This window comes from Macrobrachium rosenbergii, chromosome 16, assembly GCF_040412425.1.
Source record: "Macrobrachium rosenbergii isolate ZJJX-2024 chromosome 16, ASM4041242v1, whole genome shotgun sequence".
In the NCBI taxonomy this organism is placed as follows: domain Eukaryota; kingdom Metazoa; phylum Arthropoda; class Malacostraca; order Decapoda; family Palaemonidae; genus Macrobrachium; species Macrobrachium rosenbergii.
In genome coordinates this window covers 58,370,201-58,385,657 of record NC_089756.1, presented here as the reverse complement: position 1 = coordinate 58,385,657, position 15,457 = coordinate 58,370,201, and the positions used below count along the sequence as shown (strand labels likewise).

The following is a 15,457-nucleotide window of genomic DNA, read 5'->3' as shown; positions in this document are numbered from 1 at the left end:
TCGTCCAGGTATGTGGCTAGCATAATCCCTTGGGCCCGTAGCTGTTGGACTACTGTCTCTACCAGTTTGGTAAAAATTCTGGGCGCTATGTTGAGCCCGAATGGCATGACTCTGAACGAGTATGCTTGTTTCCCTAGTCTGAACCCTAGGTAAGGAGAGAAGTTTCTCGCAATTGGGACGTGATAATATGCGTCTGAAAGATCTATAGAGGTGGTGACGGCCCCACGGGGAAGTAGGGTCCGTACCTGCGAGATCGTAAGCATGCGAAACTTGTTGCATTGAATGTATAAGTTGAGACAAGACAAGTCTAGAATTACTCTTTGCTGGATTGAGTCTTTCTTTGGGACACTGAACAGACGGCCTTGAAATTTCAAGTGTCTCACTTTCTTTATTGCCTTCTTTTGAAGAAGGTCTTTTACAAAGTCCAGTAAGTCTTTGGATGGAGGTTGATGGAACCTGACTGGCGGAGGAGGCCCTCTGCTCAAAAGCTCCATCCCAGACCTTTTGAAACTATGCTGTGGGCCCACGGACTGAAGGTCCAATGGTCCCGGAAGAGATATAACCTCCCGCCTACCTGAGGAGACTCACTGATTGGAAGAGGACTTACTTCCTCTGCCTCCACAGCCTCCTCTTCCACGGGAGAGAGGTCTGGTGCAGTCCTACCTCTGTATGCCTGTTGGCTAGCCTCGAAACGCCCCTTGGCTTTCAAACGCCCCTTGGCTTTCAAACGTTGAAGGCTGGGGGCGCCACGAGGCTGGCAGAGCAGAGGCTTGCTGAGCCGGCTGCATCAGTACGAACTGCTGCTGAGGCTGAGCTTTGGATGGGAAGGCTGTCCGATCTGAGAGACCGGTACAGCCTGAAGCACAGTTTGAGCCTGGGGTTTCCTGTATCTCCTGAACTTCTTCCTTTCCCTGGGTTGAGGTCCGGAGGTCTCAGCGGACTTCCTTTTAAAAGGAAGACCCCCAGCGGGAGCGAAGACTCTGGTTTGCTCTGGTTGCCTCCGCAGAACATTATTGACCTCATCCTCAGGGAAGATGTTAGGTCCCCAGACAGAACTCTTCTGAGTCTATTGGGCTCATGCCTGATGGTGGCGTCTCATGAAGATATTCTTCCGGCAGTTTTGTCTCGCCACCACAAAGTCATAAAGGTCCGATTGGAATGACGCTAATAAGGATTTCGTCAGGACCTGGAACAGAGGTTCGTCAGTGTAAGTCAAAGCTGTTACCTCTGCGATGGTGATGGAATGCAGGGAGCGACTCAACCTGCACTTAGCCTCATACTACACCTTCAGAAGGGCCTCCGGAATCCTGGGTAGTTGCTCACTGAACAAGGTGGAGGCACACTCGGGGTCGAGTTTACCCACTGTGAATGTAGCCGGAGCTCCCGACCAATATTCCGAATCCCCGGGGAAAAGAAGGGAGGTGGGATCTGTCTCCCGGAGTTGAGGCAGCGGTTTGCCATCTATTCCCGCCTGAATGGTCAATTCTGCGATCTTAGTCGTGCAGGGGGTAGGGATGGAGTCACCTACCGAGAACATCGTAAAACTCCCTTTAAAGGGAGTAAGTTTCGTATTTTCGCACTCCCAGTCAGTGAGAGCGCGCATCAGGGCGGATTGGGCTTGGTCCCTGGGAAAGATAATCGTTTCCTTCGGGACCTTATCGGATCTAATCCAGGCTTCCTCTGTTAGCCTGGCATAGCCTGGGTAGGAAGGCACCAGGTCGGCTGGAAAGAACTCCAGTTCTTCCAGACGACGAGTGCCCAAACCCTCGATGGTCAGGGTGTCATTATGCAGGGGCATGTAGAGCCAGCTGCCACGGGTTCCCCCTTATCAAAGGGGGGCAGTCTGGAGGCATCCGGAACAACATGGGACTGCTGTACTGCTCCGGATTGGATAAATCCGGAGAGCAAGCTTTCCTGGGCCTGCATCCTTTGTGCCAGTAACAGCACTGACTGACAAGAGGTCTCCTTCCCCAGTCTGAACCCCAGATAAGGAGAGAACCTTCTCGCAATCGGGACGTGATAATAAGCATCTGAAATATCTATAGAGGTGGTTACGGCTCCACGGGTCAGTAGGGTCCGAACCTGCGAGATTGTAAGCATGCGAAATTTGTCGCATTGAATGTAAGAATTTAGACGAGACAAGTCTAGGATTATTCTTTGTTGATTGGAACCTTTCTTTGGAACACTGAATAACCTGCCCTGAAACTTCAAATGTCTCGCTTTCTTTATTGCCCTCTTTTGTAACAGATCCTTCACAAAGTCCTTTAGGACTTTGGATGGTGACAGATGGAACCTGACAAGGGGAGGAGGACCTCTGCTCCAACTCCACCCCAGGCCTTTGGAGACTATGCTGTGGGCCCATGGACTGAAGGTCCATTGGTCCCGTAAATGGTATAACCTCCCACCTACCTGAGAGATCTCACTGGGCGGGAGATGGTCTGCCTCCTCTAGAACCTCTGCTTCCCCTCCCTCGGGAGGAGGAGCGAGACGCCGACCTACCTCTAAAATAGCCTCTGGCTCTGCTTCCCCTGGCATTCTGATTAATTGCCTGAAATGCTCCTTGGCTTTCATATGAAGCATTGAAAGCCGGGGATGAGACATGAGAGGGGGCAGCGAGGGAGTGATGGGCTGGTTGAACCAGCACGTACTGAGGTTGAGGCTGCGCTCGGGAGGTTAAAGGTTGACCGGCTGAGGGGACCGGAACAGCCTGCAGAACAGTCTGGGCAGGGAGCCTCTTAAATTTCTTAAACCTCTTCCCAGATTTGGGATGAGGTCTGGTGGACTCCATCAGCTTCCGCTTAAAGGGGAGACCCCAACGGGAGCGGAGACTCTGATTGGCCCTGGTCGCTTCGGTTAGGACCGTGTCCACCTCTTCCTGGGGGAAGAGATTAGCTCCCCAGATGGAGCTCTTCATAAGCCTATTGGGCTTGTGCCGGATAGAAGCTGCCGAAAAGATGTGCTTCCGGCAGTTCATACGAGCCTTGATGAAGTCATGAAGGTCCTGTTGGAAACCTGCTAGAAGAGATTTCGTCAGGACCTGGAACAGAGTGTCCTCACTATAGACAACCGAAGTTGCCTCGGCCAGAGTCAGAGAGTTTAAGGACCTGCTCAGCCTGTCCTTAGTGTCGGCTTCAGCCTTCAGGAGCGAATCCGGGATCTTCGGAAGTTGCTCACTGAAAAGGATAGAAGCACAATCAGGGTCGAGTCTAGTTACTGTGAAGGTGGCCGGAGCTCCCTTCCAAAACTCAGAATCTAACGGGGAGGACTACAGAGGTGGGATCTGTCTCCCGGAGATGAGGAAGGGGTTTGCCCTCCATGCTCGTCTGACTGGTGAGCATGGCCACCTTCGTTGTGCATGGGGTAGGAATAGTCTCCCCCAAAGAGAACATCGTAAACGTACCCTTGGCAGGGGTAAGTTTTGTGTTCTCTGCTTGCCACTCCGTCAGAGTACGCAACAGAGCGGACTGAGCCTGATCCCTCGGGAAGATCACAGTCTCCTTCGGGACCTTGTCGGACCTAATCCAGGCCTCCTCAGTAAGCCTGGCGAAACCTGGGTAAGGGGGCTGCAGACCAGGGGGGAAGAACTCCAGTTCTTCCAACCTGCGGGTGCCTAGACCCTCTATGGTAAGGGTATCTTCATGCTGGGGAGCATGAAGAGCCAGTCGCCAGGGTTTCCCTTATCAAAGGGAGGAAGACCGGAAGCATCCGGAACAGCCAAGGATCCAGCGGCCGCTCACTTGCCAAGCATAAACCCAGAGATCAAGTTCCCCTGAGTTTGAACCTGCTGTGATAGGGACAGCACGGAAGCATTCGAAGAAGACAGTTGGGAAGAGAGTTCTGACAGCTTGTCATCAACCCTCTTGTCAAACTTCTGCATCAGAATCTCGGCGAAAGCTTCTGCATCAAAGGAAGGAGGAGGGGGAACCTCCTTACTTTGCTTTGACCGTGCTCCCTTCCCAGAGGTGGAGGCCTTGCTCGTAGAGGGCATGGGGCTAGGGGCCCGTGACGTCTTCGAGGGAGCCCTGGAGCGGACCTTCTGGGTTTTGAGGGTCTTCGTCAAGGTCTTTTTCTTCACCGATTTCACCTTAGGGACGGTAGACCTTGCACCGTCCATAAGGTAAGAGGATTTCGTGAACCCTCTGAAAGAGGAAGCAGAAGATCATCTGCCTCACTTACCCCCTTACCTGCTTGTAGATCCAGGTCCACATTCATGGGTTCTAGATTGATATTCATTGCCGCAACCTCCTCGGCAACCTCTCCGCAAGCAGCCACTTCCTCCTGGGAGGGTTGGGTCATCTCCCGGATCCCAGCAATCAAGGGTACGGCTACTTCTTCCGGGACCGATGCTGAGACCCAGGCGCCAGGGAAGAGAATGCTACAAATCTCCTGGGAGAGTACATAGGGCTTCCCCGACCCGACGTTCCTCCCAAAGCCGCTGACCCAGGACTTGAGGGTTAGAAGCGAAGAGTCGCGGGAGCTGCGGTCAATCTGAAAGAAGGAGAATGTCAACTAACGAGATCTTCTACTACTAAGGAATTACCCACAAAAGACGTAAACTCAGTAAAGAACTATGAACCGGAACCCATATCTTACCGATTCATCCAAAACTCGCTCGTACAGAGCGTAACATACTTCACAACCATCGGGGTGCCAGACGATCAGATCCTGTACTCGAACAGCGCATCCGGAGTGGGACCTGCACACTTCGTGCCCACTCGCCTGTTGCAGGACCGCCGTACACCCCTGCTCCTGACAACACACCACCTGTAAGTGGACGGGTACATGAGTATGCTAATAAGGCACGCCGGAGTAGGGTGCCGGAGTAGCGTCTTAGGATAATAAAGATTGACGGAGCATGCAAAAGTCCGGTCAGACCCCGCCGGAAATTCGCGGTGGAAGGATGGGGTATAACTATCTTATACATGCTAAATAAAAGGGACCACCAGAGTTAGTCCGGAGATACTGGAGGTCCCTCTGAGAACATGCGTCAACTAAAAAACCAAAAGGAATTAACGTGAATGGTTAACCTTAACTTAAATAATAAAGGATTTCCACTCGGCGCCAGGGGAGTCACGTTACACCTTACATATAGTGACGGCGGGGGAGGTGTGGTGAGCACCGACCGACCATACACCATACCCACCGGAGTGGAGTCAAGAAAGGGGGGTAACGAGAAAACCCGACAACCTAGCGGAAGACACATAAAAAGATCTAGCCAAAGTCAAGATAGATACCCAGGTAAAGGAACAATGTTCTAAATGAATAGAACTGAGAATTAACAAGGAGCATAATAACTAGCAGATGTGCGGACATGAAAACAGAAGACAGTCAGGCGGAAAACTCTAACTGGCTACCGTAAATATTCTCCCCGCAGTGACGGTCCAAGAGAACGACACCCTGGCTGGGGGAACTCGTCTCACACTGACGCTAGGGAAAGGAGGGGGATAGGCCAATGAAGGGGGCCCACCAGAGGCGGCCAGAGAGTGAGAGAGCACCCCCCGGACGCCAGAAGGCCCACTCCCCCAGAGCCGATCATAACGAACGACTATCACGGAAGGAGAGAAGACAGGGAAATCCTCTAAAGGCCAAAGGACGCCAAGAAATGGTAAACAAAGAATGGTGGCCAGGAGTGGGGAGGCACCCCCAGACACCAGACAAGTTCTCAACAGGGTGCCGATCAATCAAGATTGGTAACCCTGGGTAGAGAGAACTAGGGATATAGAGGGATGAATAAATTTGTTTTTATTTAGCATTTCCCAACGTTTTGTGAGAGAGAGAGAGAGAGAGAGAGTGTGTGTAATTGTCGTAAGTGAGTGCTTCGGTTGTTGGAAGAGGGATGAGGTCGTTAGTTTGTTTACGGCGCTGTCTGTCTGTGGAATGTGTGTGTGAGGATTTTTCGGTTTTGAAGGCAGTCTTTTTGAGTCTTGAGTCAGAGCTAGTGCTGGTCTGTTTTTTTGGTTTGGACAGTTTTTTTTTGTGCTGATGCAAAGTTGTTGTTTTCCCTTGTTAGTGTGCTGTTCTTGTTGCTGTATGTTCATGAGTAGTGTGTTTTTCTGTTTTGGTTTGGTTTGTGTGGTTTTGTGTGCTGTGTTGGCGACCGTGGACGCCTTACTCCATCTTCCAGCAACCGAGAACCAGGGTGAGTGTTGTGTACTGTTTTTTTGTGTTTTAAAATCCCGCCACATAAAATTTGGCGCCCAACATGGGGCTGTTGTAAAATAGCCGTTAGGATTGTTTGTGGTGGGTCGAGTGAGAGTAAGAGGTCAGGATGAGTGAGATAGAGAAACTGAGAGAGGAACTCCGAGTGGCTAGGGAACTCCAGGGCAGGCTGGAGGAGGAGAATGGGAGGCTGAGGAGTGAGAATGAGGAGTTGAGGAGTCAGTTGGAGGAGATGGGAGGAATGCTAAGAAGTGCAAAAGAAGAAATGAAAGGGGAGATGAAAGAGTCAGAAGAGAGAATGGAAGAGAGAATGGAAGAGAGGATGGATAAAAAGTTGGAGGGAATGATGAGAAGTGTGGAAGAAATGATGAAAGGTATGTTCAAGGGTGTTTTTGGAGAAGGGGCTGTTGGAGGCAGGTTCTCTGGAACGTGTGAAGGGGCAAGAGAGAAAGAAAAGGAGGAAGAAGTGAATGGAAGCGTGAGTGATGAAAGTGATATGGGAATAGGAAGTAAGAAACGAGGGAATGAGAGGCAGGGTAAGGAAAAGGGGAATGAAAAGCAAGGGAAGGAACAGAGGGAAAGTAAGGATAAGTCAGGGGAAGAAAAAGGGAAGAAGGGAAAGGGAAAGGAAACTGGTAAGAAGGGTAAGGAAGTGGGAAAGGCAGGAAAGAAGGGAGAGGTGAATGGCAGTAGTGATAGTGAGGTGGATGGAGGTGAGTGGATAAAAGTGGATAAAAAGAGGGGAAGAAGAGTGTAATGAGTAAGATGAATGTAAGTGCAGAAGTGGACTCTTTGTATTCGGAAGAGGGTATGAAAGGACAGAGATAAAGTAGCCAAAGTGAGAGTGAAAGTGAGAAAAAGTGAGAAAGGCTATGTATGTGAGGGAGGTACCTCGTAGTGTGAAAAGTATAATGAGTATGGAAGTAGGGATGTGCATGATTTCTTTAGGGAAATATGAAAGGTTTTGTCAGGATAAGTATGGGGAAAGTAAGAGAGTGTGGGCACGAGAATTAGGAGAGTATTTGACTGGGTTTTTACTTGATATGTATAGGGTTATTATGAGTGTGGGGATGTTGAGTATGACAAGGTGAAAGCTAGATTAGTTGAGCAAGCGAGGCGTATGAAAGCGAGTGTTAAGTATAAGAGGAAGAATGAATTTGATGAGGCAAGAATGAAAGCTGGGGAAACCTTGTCACTGTATGCTTGTAGGCTGGAGACGTTGGCAAGGAAGAAGTTTGGGGATGATGGGATAGATGAATGTAAGGAGTTAGTACGGAAGTTGTTAGGGACAGTGCCAGATGGAGTTAGAGAATTTGTCAACTTGAAGCGGAAGGAGAAGAAAAGATGGACGAATGAAAGGTTGACTTGGGGAGAAATTTTGGAAATTGTAGAAGATTATGAGCTTGACAGGGTTATAAAAGAGAGCAGAAGTGTAAGTGTAAGGGCTGGGGTAGATGAGAGAGTACCAGAGTTCGGAAGCTTTAGGGATGCAGTGTTGAGGGCCCAATGAGAATGGCCGATAGTGTAATAGATAGGAGTGTAAGAGCAAGTAATGTAGAGGTGCCAGTGAGGATGAATGATGGGTTTGTAAGGGAACAACGGGTTGGACGGGTTAGGGATAGTAGTGTACAAAGGGGAAGGTCGGTGAGTGGAAGTCGAGAAGTGTTTTAGATGTGGAAAGGAAGGACATACAAAGAATGAGTGTAGGTGGGCTTTAGGAGCGTGTTTCGTGTGGGCAACCGGGACATTTGGTAAGGGAGTGTACGAAAGATAGGGGTTAAATGCTACCAATGCGGACAGGTGGGTCATGTTGCTAATGGTTGTAGGGGTACCAGTGAATGTGATATGTGGTAACTGTGGTAAGAATGGGCATTATGCGAGAATGTGTTCAGAACCGAGAGCGAAGTGTGACGAATGTGGAATGGAAGGGCATGTATCAAGTGTATGTAGACGAAAGAGGGTGACTGTGACAGCAAATTCTTGGAAACTGAGTGTGAAGGGGTTCAAATGGGTGGATCCTCCAGGATGCAAGCGGTGCGTGTGATGCATGTACGTGAGGGGTTGTTGCATGAGGAGGTTTTGCTGGAAAGACTGACGAGTGCATGAGTGTGCAAGTGTGTTGTAAGGAGTAAGATTGATTGCCTTAGTAGATACCGGGTGTAGTATGAATGTCATATTTAAGAATGGATGTGAGAAATTGAGGAATACATGTGAGATTAGGAACTGTCAGGGGAAGTAAGAGGGATTGGAAATTTAGGGGTAGCAGTGGTTGGAAGAGTGTGTGAACGGTTAGAAATTGGGGTGTAGTGATGGATGAAAGTGATTTTTGTGTGATTGAAAGTACGAATGATAAATATGATATTTTATTGGGATGTGAGTTTTTGAAAAAATGCGGGATGGTGGTCCGTCCTAGTATGAATGTAATTGAATTACGTATGAAAGGGGATGTGCTTGGGGATTTGTATTTGGGGAAGGATGGTAGGGTTGAGAAAAAATTGTGGAAGAGAGTGCCTGTAATTGCGACAGAGAGGGTAAAAGTGCCACATGAGATTGGAGAAGTTGTGAGTGTGAAAGTGGCATGGCCGGATAGCCTCGGGATAGCCAACAATGATAGGTGTGAGTATGTGGTTGAGGAATAGACATAAATAAATTAGTCAGGGCAAATGTGTGTGTATATGATGGGGTTTTGAACATGGGAGATCCGAGGGTATATATAACGCGTCATTGCCGAGTGTCAGGAAGAAGCGAGTCTGAGGAATATGTGAGGGAGATTGCGTGGGAATATTACGACGTTTGGTGAATGTGGATGATGAGAGGTGCGTGAAGGTACGGCAGGTGATGACAGGTGATTTGAAAGGAGCTAATGATTGGACGTATGAGGAGTTGAAAGAAAGAGTAAAGGTAGATGAAAATGTAAGTGATAACGTAAGAGAACGATTGAGGAGAATGTTGTGGGATAGGCAGGGGGCATTGAGTCGTGGTGACGAGGATTTTGGGGATCAAGCTTCGAATTTAAAATAGTTCTGGAAGACGACACCCCATATATCAGCGTCCCCTACATTTTTCTCCATCTATCAATCGTGAGATAGAGGAGCAGTGTGATGAGAAGTGATTGAAAGTCCCGCCTGGAATAGTCCCATAGTACCGGTCGCGTAAGCCAGATGGAAGTTTGCGAATGTGTGTGGATTATCGGAAGGTGAATGAAGTAACTGTGAAAGAGCGATTCCCGATGAATGTGGTGTCTGATTGTGTGTACAAGATGAATGGAATGAAAGTGTTTACAAAATTAGATTTGGTAAGGGCTATTACCAGATGCCTCTGGAGGAAGGGAGCAGGCATATTACAGCCTTTTCTAGTAGTTCCTGCCACTACCAGTTCCGGAGATTAAGTTTCAGACTGGCTAATGCGCCTGCTGCCTTCCAACGGGCAATGAATGTGGTTCTGGCTGGGTTTGATCGCAAGAAGGTAACTGTTTTTATAGATGATATTTTGATTGCGAGTGAGACTGTAGAAGAGAATATGGAACTGCTTGAACGAGTGTTAGAAAGGTTGGAAGAAGTAGGAATAAAAGTAAAACTTGAAAAGTGTGCTTGGTTGGCTGGGGAGGTGGAATTCCTAGGGCATATGGTGAGTGGAAGAGGTGTAAGGAAGAGTGATAAGTTTGTGAATAAGGTAAGGAATTTCCACGTCCCCGGACCGTGCGTGAGTTGAAAGGATTTTTGGGTTTAATTGAGTTTGGAAGGAAGTTTATAAAGGATTGTTCAGGGATCGGAAACCACTTACTGAATGGACGGGAAGAGAAATTGTGTAAGATTGAAATGGGATGAGCAAATGATCAAGCGTTCGAGAGATTGAAAGAGGAGGCTGCAAGAGACGTGGCGTTGGCTTTCCCGGACTATAGTGAGAATGCGAATAAACTAGAACTGTATACGGATGCAAGTAAATATAGTATGGGAGGATGCTTGGTACAAATGCAGAAGGCGAATGGGGAGAACAATTGAGAGTAATTGCTTATGTGAGCAAGGCGTTTGGAAAGGCAGAGTTGAAATATTCGGTGATTGAAAAGGAATTGGCTGCAATAAGGTTTTGTGTGAAAGCGTTGAAAGTATTTTTATATGGGGTAGATTTTGTGATCACGGACGGACCATCGACCGCTAGTATATATGGTTAAAAAGGAGAGTGTGAATGCTAGAATTGCAGAACGATAGAGGATTTGAATGAGTTTAGTTTTAAGGTAGAGTATGTACAAGGTAGACAGAATATTGTTGCGGATGCTATGTCGCGTATGTGGACTGAACGAGATGATAGGGTTAGGAGCGACTGGGACCCGGACCAAGTACCTGTAGGATTTGTGGTAAAGCAACAGTATGTAGGGGTGAATCGAGTGTGGGAATGTCTGTTTGGGGGGTTGAGTAATTTGGAAACAAATGGATTGATTGACGGAGTACCTGCTTCAGCATGAACGAGTTCTTTTGTGAAAAGGTGATGAATGAGATGCCGGAAGGAGGAGTCAGTTTGAGGAAGGAAGGGAATTAGATGAGGAGGAAAAGTTAGTGAAAGTCTTGTTGGTAGTGGCTGAAATGTTTAAAATTACAGTACGATTGTTCTTTGGATGGAATAGGCCTGGAGTATAAAGGAAGGGTGGATGAAAATGGTATGAATGTGATTTTAAATGTTCACTGTGGAAAGGATACTTGTAGCTGGCTGGTTAAGAAAGGTGATTGTGGGGGAAAATGAGGGAATACGGGGTAGGGTTGAGGATATCGTTGAAGATGAATGCGATGAGGATGGTTGTGAGGAAGCTAAGCAGGTGAATGTAGCCGTGAGAGCGTGTATGCATGAAGCGAAAGGTAAATTAGTAACAAATGTAGTGGTGGATCAGAATAAATATTGTAGTTTGGTAGACACTGGGAGCACAAGTGTCGTTAGTGAGTAGTACAGTAGTTAGTGAATTGGAAAGGTGCGATTGGGATATAAAAGAAAATCAACGAGTGTAAGGATACATGGTTTGGGACAAGGGAGTGTGTTAGTATGGGAGGAGGTACAACTAAAAATTCAGTTAGGGGAATTTGAAATAATACATAATTTTGTAGTCATGGATGAGAATGATATGCCAACATGTTTTTATTAGGAATTGATTTTATGAGAATGCATGATATAAGTGTGGATGTCGGGAGGGAATTTTAGGAAAGGGCGGCAGGGAAATAACGAAGGTTAAAGGAGGGGATGTGTCTAAAACTAGTTTTGTAGGTATGGTAGATATTGCAAGGAGTGAAAATGATTTGTTGAGTGAAGAGGAAATTAAGCAGATGCAAAATCAGTGCATGAAAATAAATATGTTAAGAGAGTGTGTGTTAGGGGGTGTAAGAGTAGGAAGTTGGCCGTCTGAGTTAGAAGTGTATAAGCGAAGTGCTAAGAGATTTGTTGTATGTAAAGGTATAGTTTATTTTTTGCATCAGGAAGGAATATGGGATGGGGAAGTGTATGTGCCAGTATTTTCGGAAGACGCAGCCGTGGGTATGTGTTTATTGGTGCATAATAGGTTTGGGCATCTGGGGAAAAATAAATTATGGGAATGTATGAGAGAGAGATTGTATGTGCCTGGATTGAGTAAAATTTGTGCGGATGTTCGATTACGTGTGCGGACTGTCAGAAGGGTAAGTATCAAAGTGTGCATGCGAATCCACCTGTGTTGCGATTGCAGATGAAAGAGTTATTTGAGATGGTTGTGATTGATTGTGTCGTTGCCTGTGACTGCTAGAGGACATGTGGGAATGGTTGTAATGGTAGATCATTTGAGTAAGTTTGCATATGCGGTAGCGATTCGAACAAAAAGAGTGAGACTGTGGCGAGAATGGTGGGTCAAGTGATGTTGCCAATGTGCCTGTGCAAGCCAGGATCTAATGTTGAGTGACAATGGGCCTGAATTTGTTGGATGGGAGTTTGAGCAAATGTTGCGTGATTGGGGCATAGAACATGTGTACTCTTCTGTATATGCCCAGTCTTGAATGGATTGGCGGAACGAACGGTGAGAACGTTGACAGAGATATTACGTATGATGAGTGAATGTGATAATGATTGGGATGTAAACGTTGGGCGAGCGTTGTGGGTATACAACGCCACTGTGCATAAGGGTATTGGTATGTCTCCGTGTAAATATGTGTTAAATTTTGAAAAGATAGTGAGACCGAGATTGGGTCTATCTGAGAATGATAGGGAGGTATGGAAGAAGGCGCATGAAAGGTTTGAAAGTTACAAGGTGGGCGAAAAGTGTTGAAAGAAGTAATCGAGAAAGAAGCGGTTGAATGTAAATAAAGTGCGTGAAAAATTTGAGGGTCCGTATGAGGTGTTGGAAGTTGGTCCCAGTGGGCTTAGTTATGTTGTAGGGGAAGTATGTGTAGATGGTAGTGTGAGAAAATGCGAGCGCATCACAACCAGTTGCGTAGATGGAAGGATGTACCGGAATATGTGAGAGAGAATGGGGTGTATAAATGGTTGAAATCAATGTGGGTGAACCAAGTATGCATGAGAGCTTGTGTATGGAGGATCAGCAATTTGTTTTGGTAGAGTATGGTAAAAAACGTAAGAAAGGGAAGAACGTAAGTAAACTGAATGGTCGTAAGTTGTGTGATAGGGTGTGAGTGCCAAAGTGGAAATGAGTGATAAAGCGTGTAATACGGATGAATGGGATGGTATGGATAGAACGTTATAGCATATGCGGGTTTGATATAACTGAGTTGACTGAACGTGTAGGGGTTGGTGAACGGTTGGAGGTGAGCCTGAAAAGTGTAAGAGTAAGAGAGCGTAGCAGTGATAGATGAGTGATTGAAAGCATGAATGAATCGTTGCAAGAATTGGAAAGGTCAATGAGCGAATGGGATGGGTTAGTTGAAGAATTGGGGAGGTATTTGGGAACAGTTAGAGGGTATAGATGAGATTGTGGATGAAATTGAGAGTGGTAATAGTGAAGAAGATAGCGTGAATCTGAGAGAGAAATGGAGGAGATGATGTGAGTTTGAGTGTTGCTAGGAGAGAGAGTGATTCTGAGAGAATGATTGCGTGACAGCCCCGCGATCTAGAGGACCTGCTAGTGAGCATCCGTGGGTGTTGTGTAAAGCGATTTGAAAGAGGTGTGAAAGGTGTTGGTTGGGAAATGCTAAAAGGGGGAGAAATATAGAGGATGAATAAATTTGTTTTTATTTAGCATTTCCCAACGTTTTGTGAGAGAGAGAGAGAGAGAGAGAGAGAGAGAGAGAGAGAGAGAGAGAGAGAGAGAGAGAGAGTGTAATTGTCGTAAGTGAGTGCTTGAACCTTGGAAGAGGGATGAGGTCGTTAGTTTGTTTTTCTGTCTGTCTGTGGAATGTGTGTGTGAGGATTTTTCGGTTTTGAAGGCAGTCTTTTTTTGAGTCTTGAGTCAGAGCTAGTGCTGGTCTGTTTTTTTTGGTTTGGACAGTTTTTTTTATGCTGATGCAAAGTTGTTGTTTTCCCTTGTTAGTGTGCTGTTCTTGTTGCTGTATGTTCATGAGTAGTGTGTTTTTCTGTTTTGGTTTTCTTTTGTGTTGAAGTTTTTATGTGCTGTGTTGGCGACCGTGGACGCTTTATCCATCTTCCAGCAACCGAGGACCAGGGTGAGTGTTGTGTACTGTTTTTTTGTGTTTTAAAATCCGCCACAGGAGAACCACTCAATGCAGGAAAGGGATAAGGAATGTAGGCTACTAAGGGAAAGGGTTCTCAGAGCTCTCAAGCCTTGGTAAGTTAACGAAGTTCTTTCAAACCAAGGGTGGAATGGAGCAGGGAGGAGGGAGAGGGTGGTAGGAGAGGGGAATACTCATGAAGCTGGGATGCTGACCTGAATCGGAGGCTCGGACAGGGGTAGGCTCTGCCCAGTCAGAATACCCTCGCTATTCTAGCTTAACCTTATTAGGACTCGAGAGTCCAAAGGAAAGGGGTCCTTCAGAAATAGGGGAGGGGAAAACGTGGTCCCAACACACCCATCCAACCAAATGAAATATCAGGAAAGCGCTTTTTATGAGACCCTCCTGACACCTAACCTCCCCCACAGTGGAAGGGAGCAGAGCCGCAATGATTCCTAGGCTAACCTGTAAGCCGACGGCGGTCAGGAGGGTAGCCTGGAGGGAACTATCTAACTGACTAGGGTAGTAAAAGTTAACCACACAATAATAATACGTATAATAAATAAATAATTCAAATAATAAATGACACATGTAGAAGGGTGAACCAAACTTTGCGATATAAGGCGAGGAAGGTAAAATGGCCGACCTTCACGAAAGATAAACAACCAAAATAATCCGTAAATATCTATATCATCTGTGCGCTAATCGTATAATGAAACTATAAGGCATGACCGTACCATCTCAGATAATATACCCAAGAGCTGAAGGAGGTGAGGGTCCAAAAATAAGTTAAATAAGACTGAATAAAGATCGTTTTAGGCCAGAGGGAGAAACTTTTCTTTGCCTAAGAGACCAAAGGACCCTTTTTGCCTCCCCAGGAAAAGGGTAACAGCACAAATAAAAATAAACCAAATATGAAATTATGTAGGATATACATAAAAACATAAATAAAAAGAAGGGAAACCCAGCCCCACCAAAAACCCCTTCGACAGAGACTGAAGGTCACATGAGGCTCTGGGAGAAAGGCGGCTGAGGCAGGCGTTATATTGTCCCCCAAATTATTGAATTAGAGGAAATAAGAGCCCCAACCGCCTAAAATAAAAAGAGATGGTACTCAACTTAGAAGATGACATATCCTGTGAAGAAGCCATCACGAGGAAAAAGAAAAGCCAGAAATAGCGCAGGGACAAAACACAACCAAAGAAGATGCGTGCTAAAAATGGAATGAAGATGGCGGTGGTTTGTTGACAGTCCGAGCAGTGCGGGCGTTGTAACGGCACCTCGCTCTGGGGACTTTTGACATTGGGGAACCCTCTGCCGGAGGCCTGTGATAGTGACAAACTCACCCTTTCATAGTTCACGACTCCATTTTATGGAGCTTGCACTAAGTAGTAACCCCAGCTTGCATTTAGCTTTTCTCTGGTATATTTAGCAATGAATTTACCTAGAAATATGTGCTGAATGGATATTTCAAAGCTGACACAGGTCAAAAACCCAGAAAAGAGAGAACTACTCAATACCAAGCAGATGAATCCATCCTGCTAAAACTACAAATTTTTAAAGGAATTTGTATTTTTCCTAACATACAAACCTGAAGGTCTTTACACAGGGAATATTGCTTGCAAAAGCAAGCTGGAATGGCTGTTAACTTTCAAACAAGTTTG

At 46.5% G+C, this 15,457-nt stretch overlaps 2 protein-coding genes across 2 annotated transcripts in view; both read right to left on the bottom strand.

The window, feature by feature from the left end:
- Nucleotides 1-15,457, bottom strand: part of Pex12 (peroxin 12) — a 223,523-nt gene that overhangs the window by 155,587 nt on the left and 52,479 nt on the right. The window lies entirely within an intron of this gene.
- The window catches only part of LOC136847460 (high mobility group nucleosome-binding domain-containing protein 5-like), a 127,366-nt gene continuing 119,033 nt past the window's right edge, over nucleotides 7,125-15,457 (bottom strand). Inside the window, exon 2 of the mRNA XM_067119192.1 lies at nucleotides 7,125-7,347. Within this exon, the coding sequence (XP_066975293.1) occupies nucleotides 7,216-7,347 (132 nt within the window). The 3' untranslated portion in view covers nucleotides 7,125-7,215. The remainder of the gene's footprint in view (nucleotides 7,348-15,457) is intronic.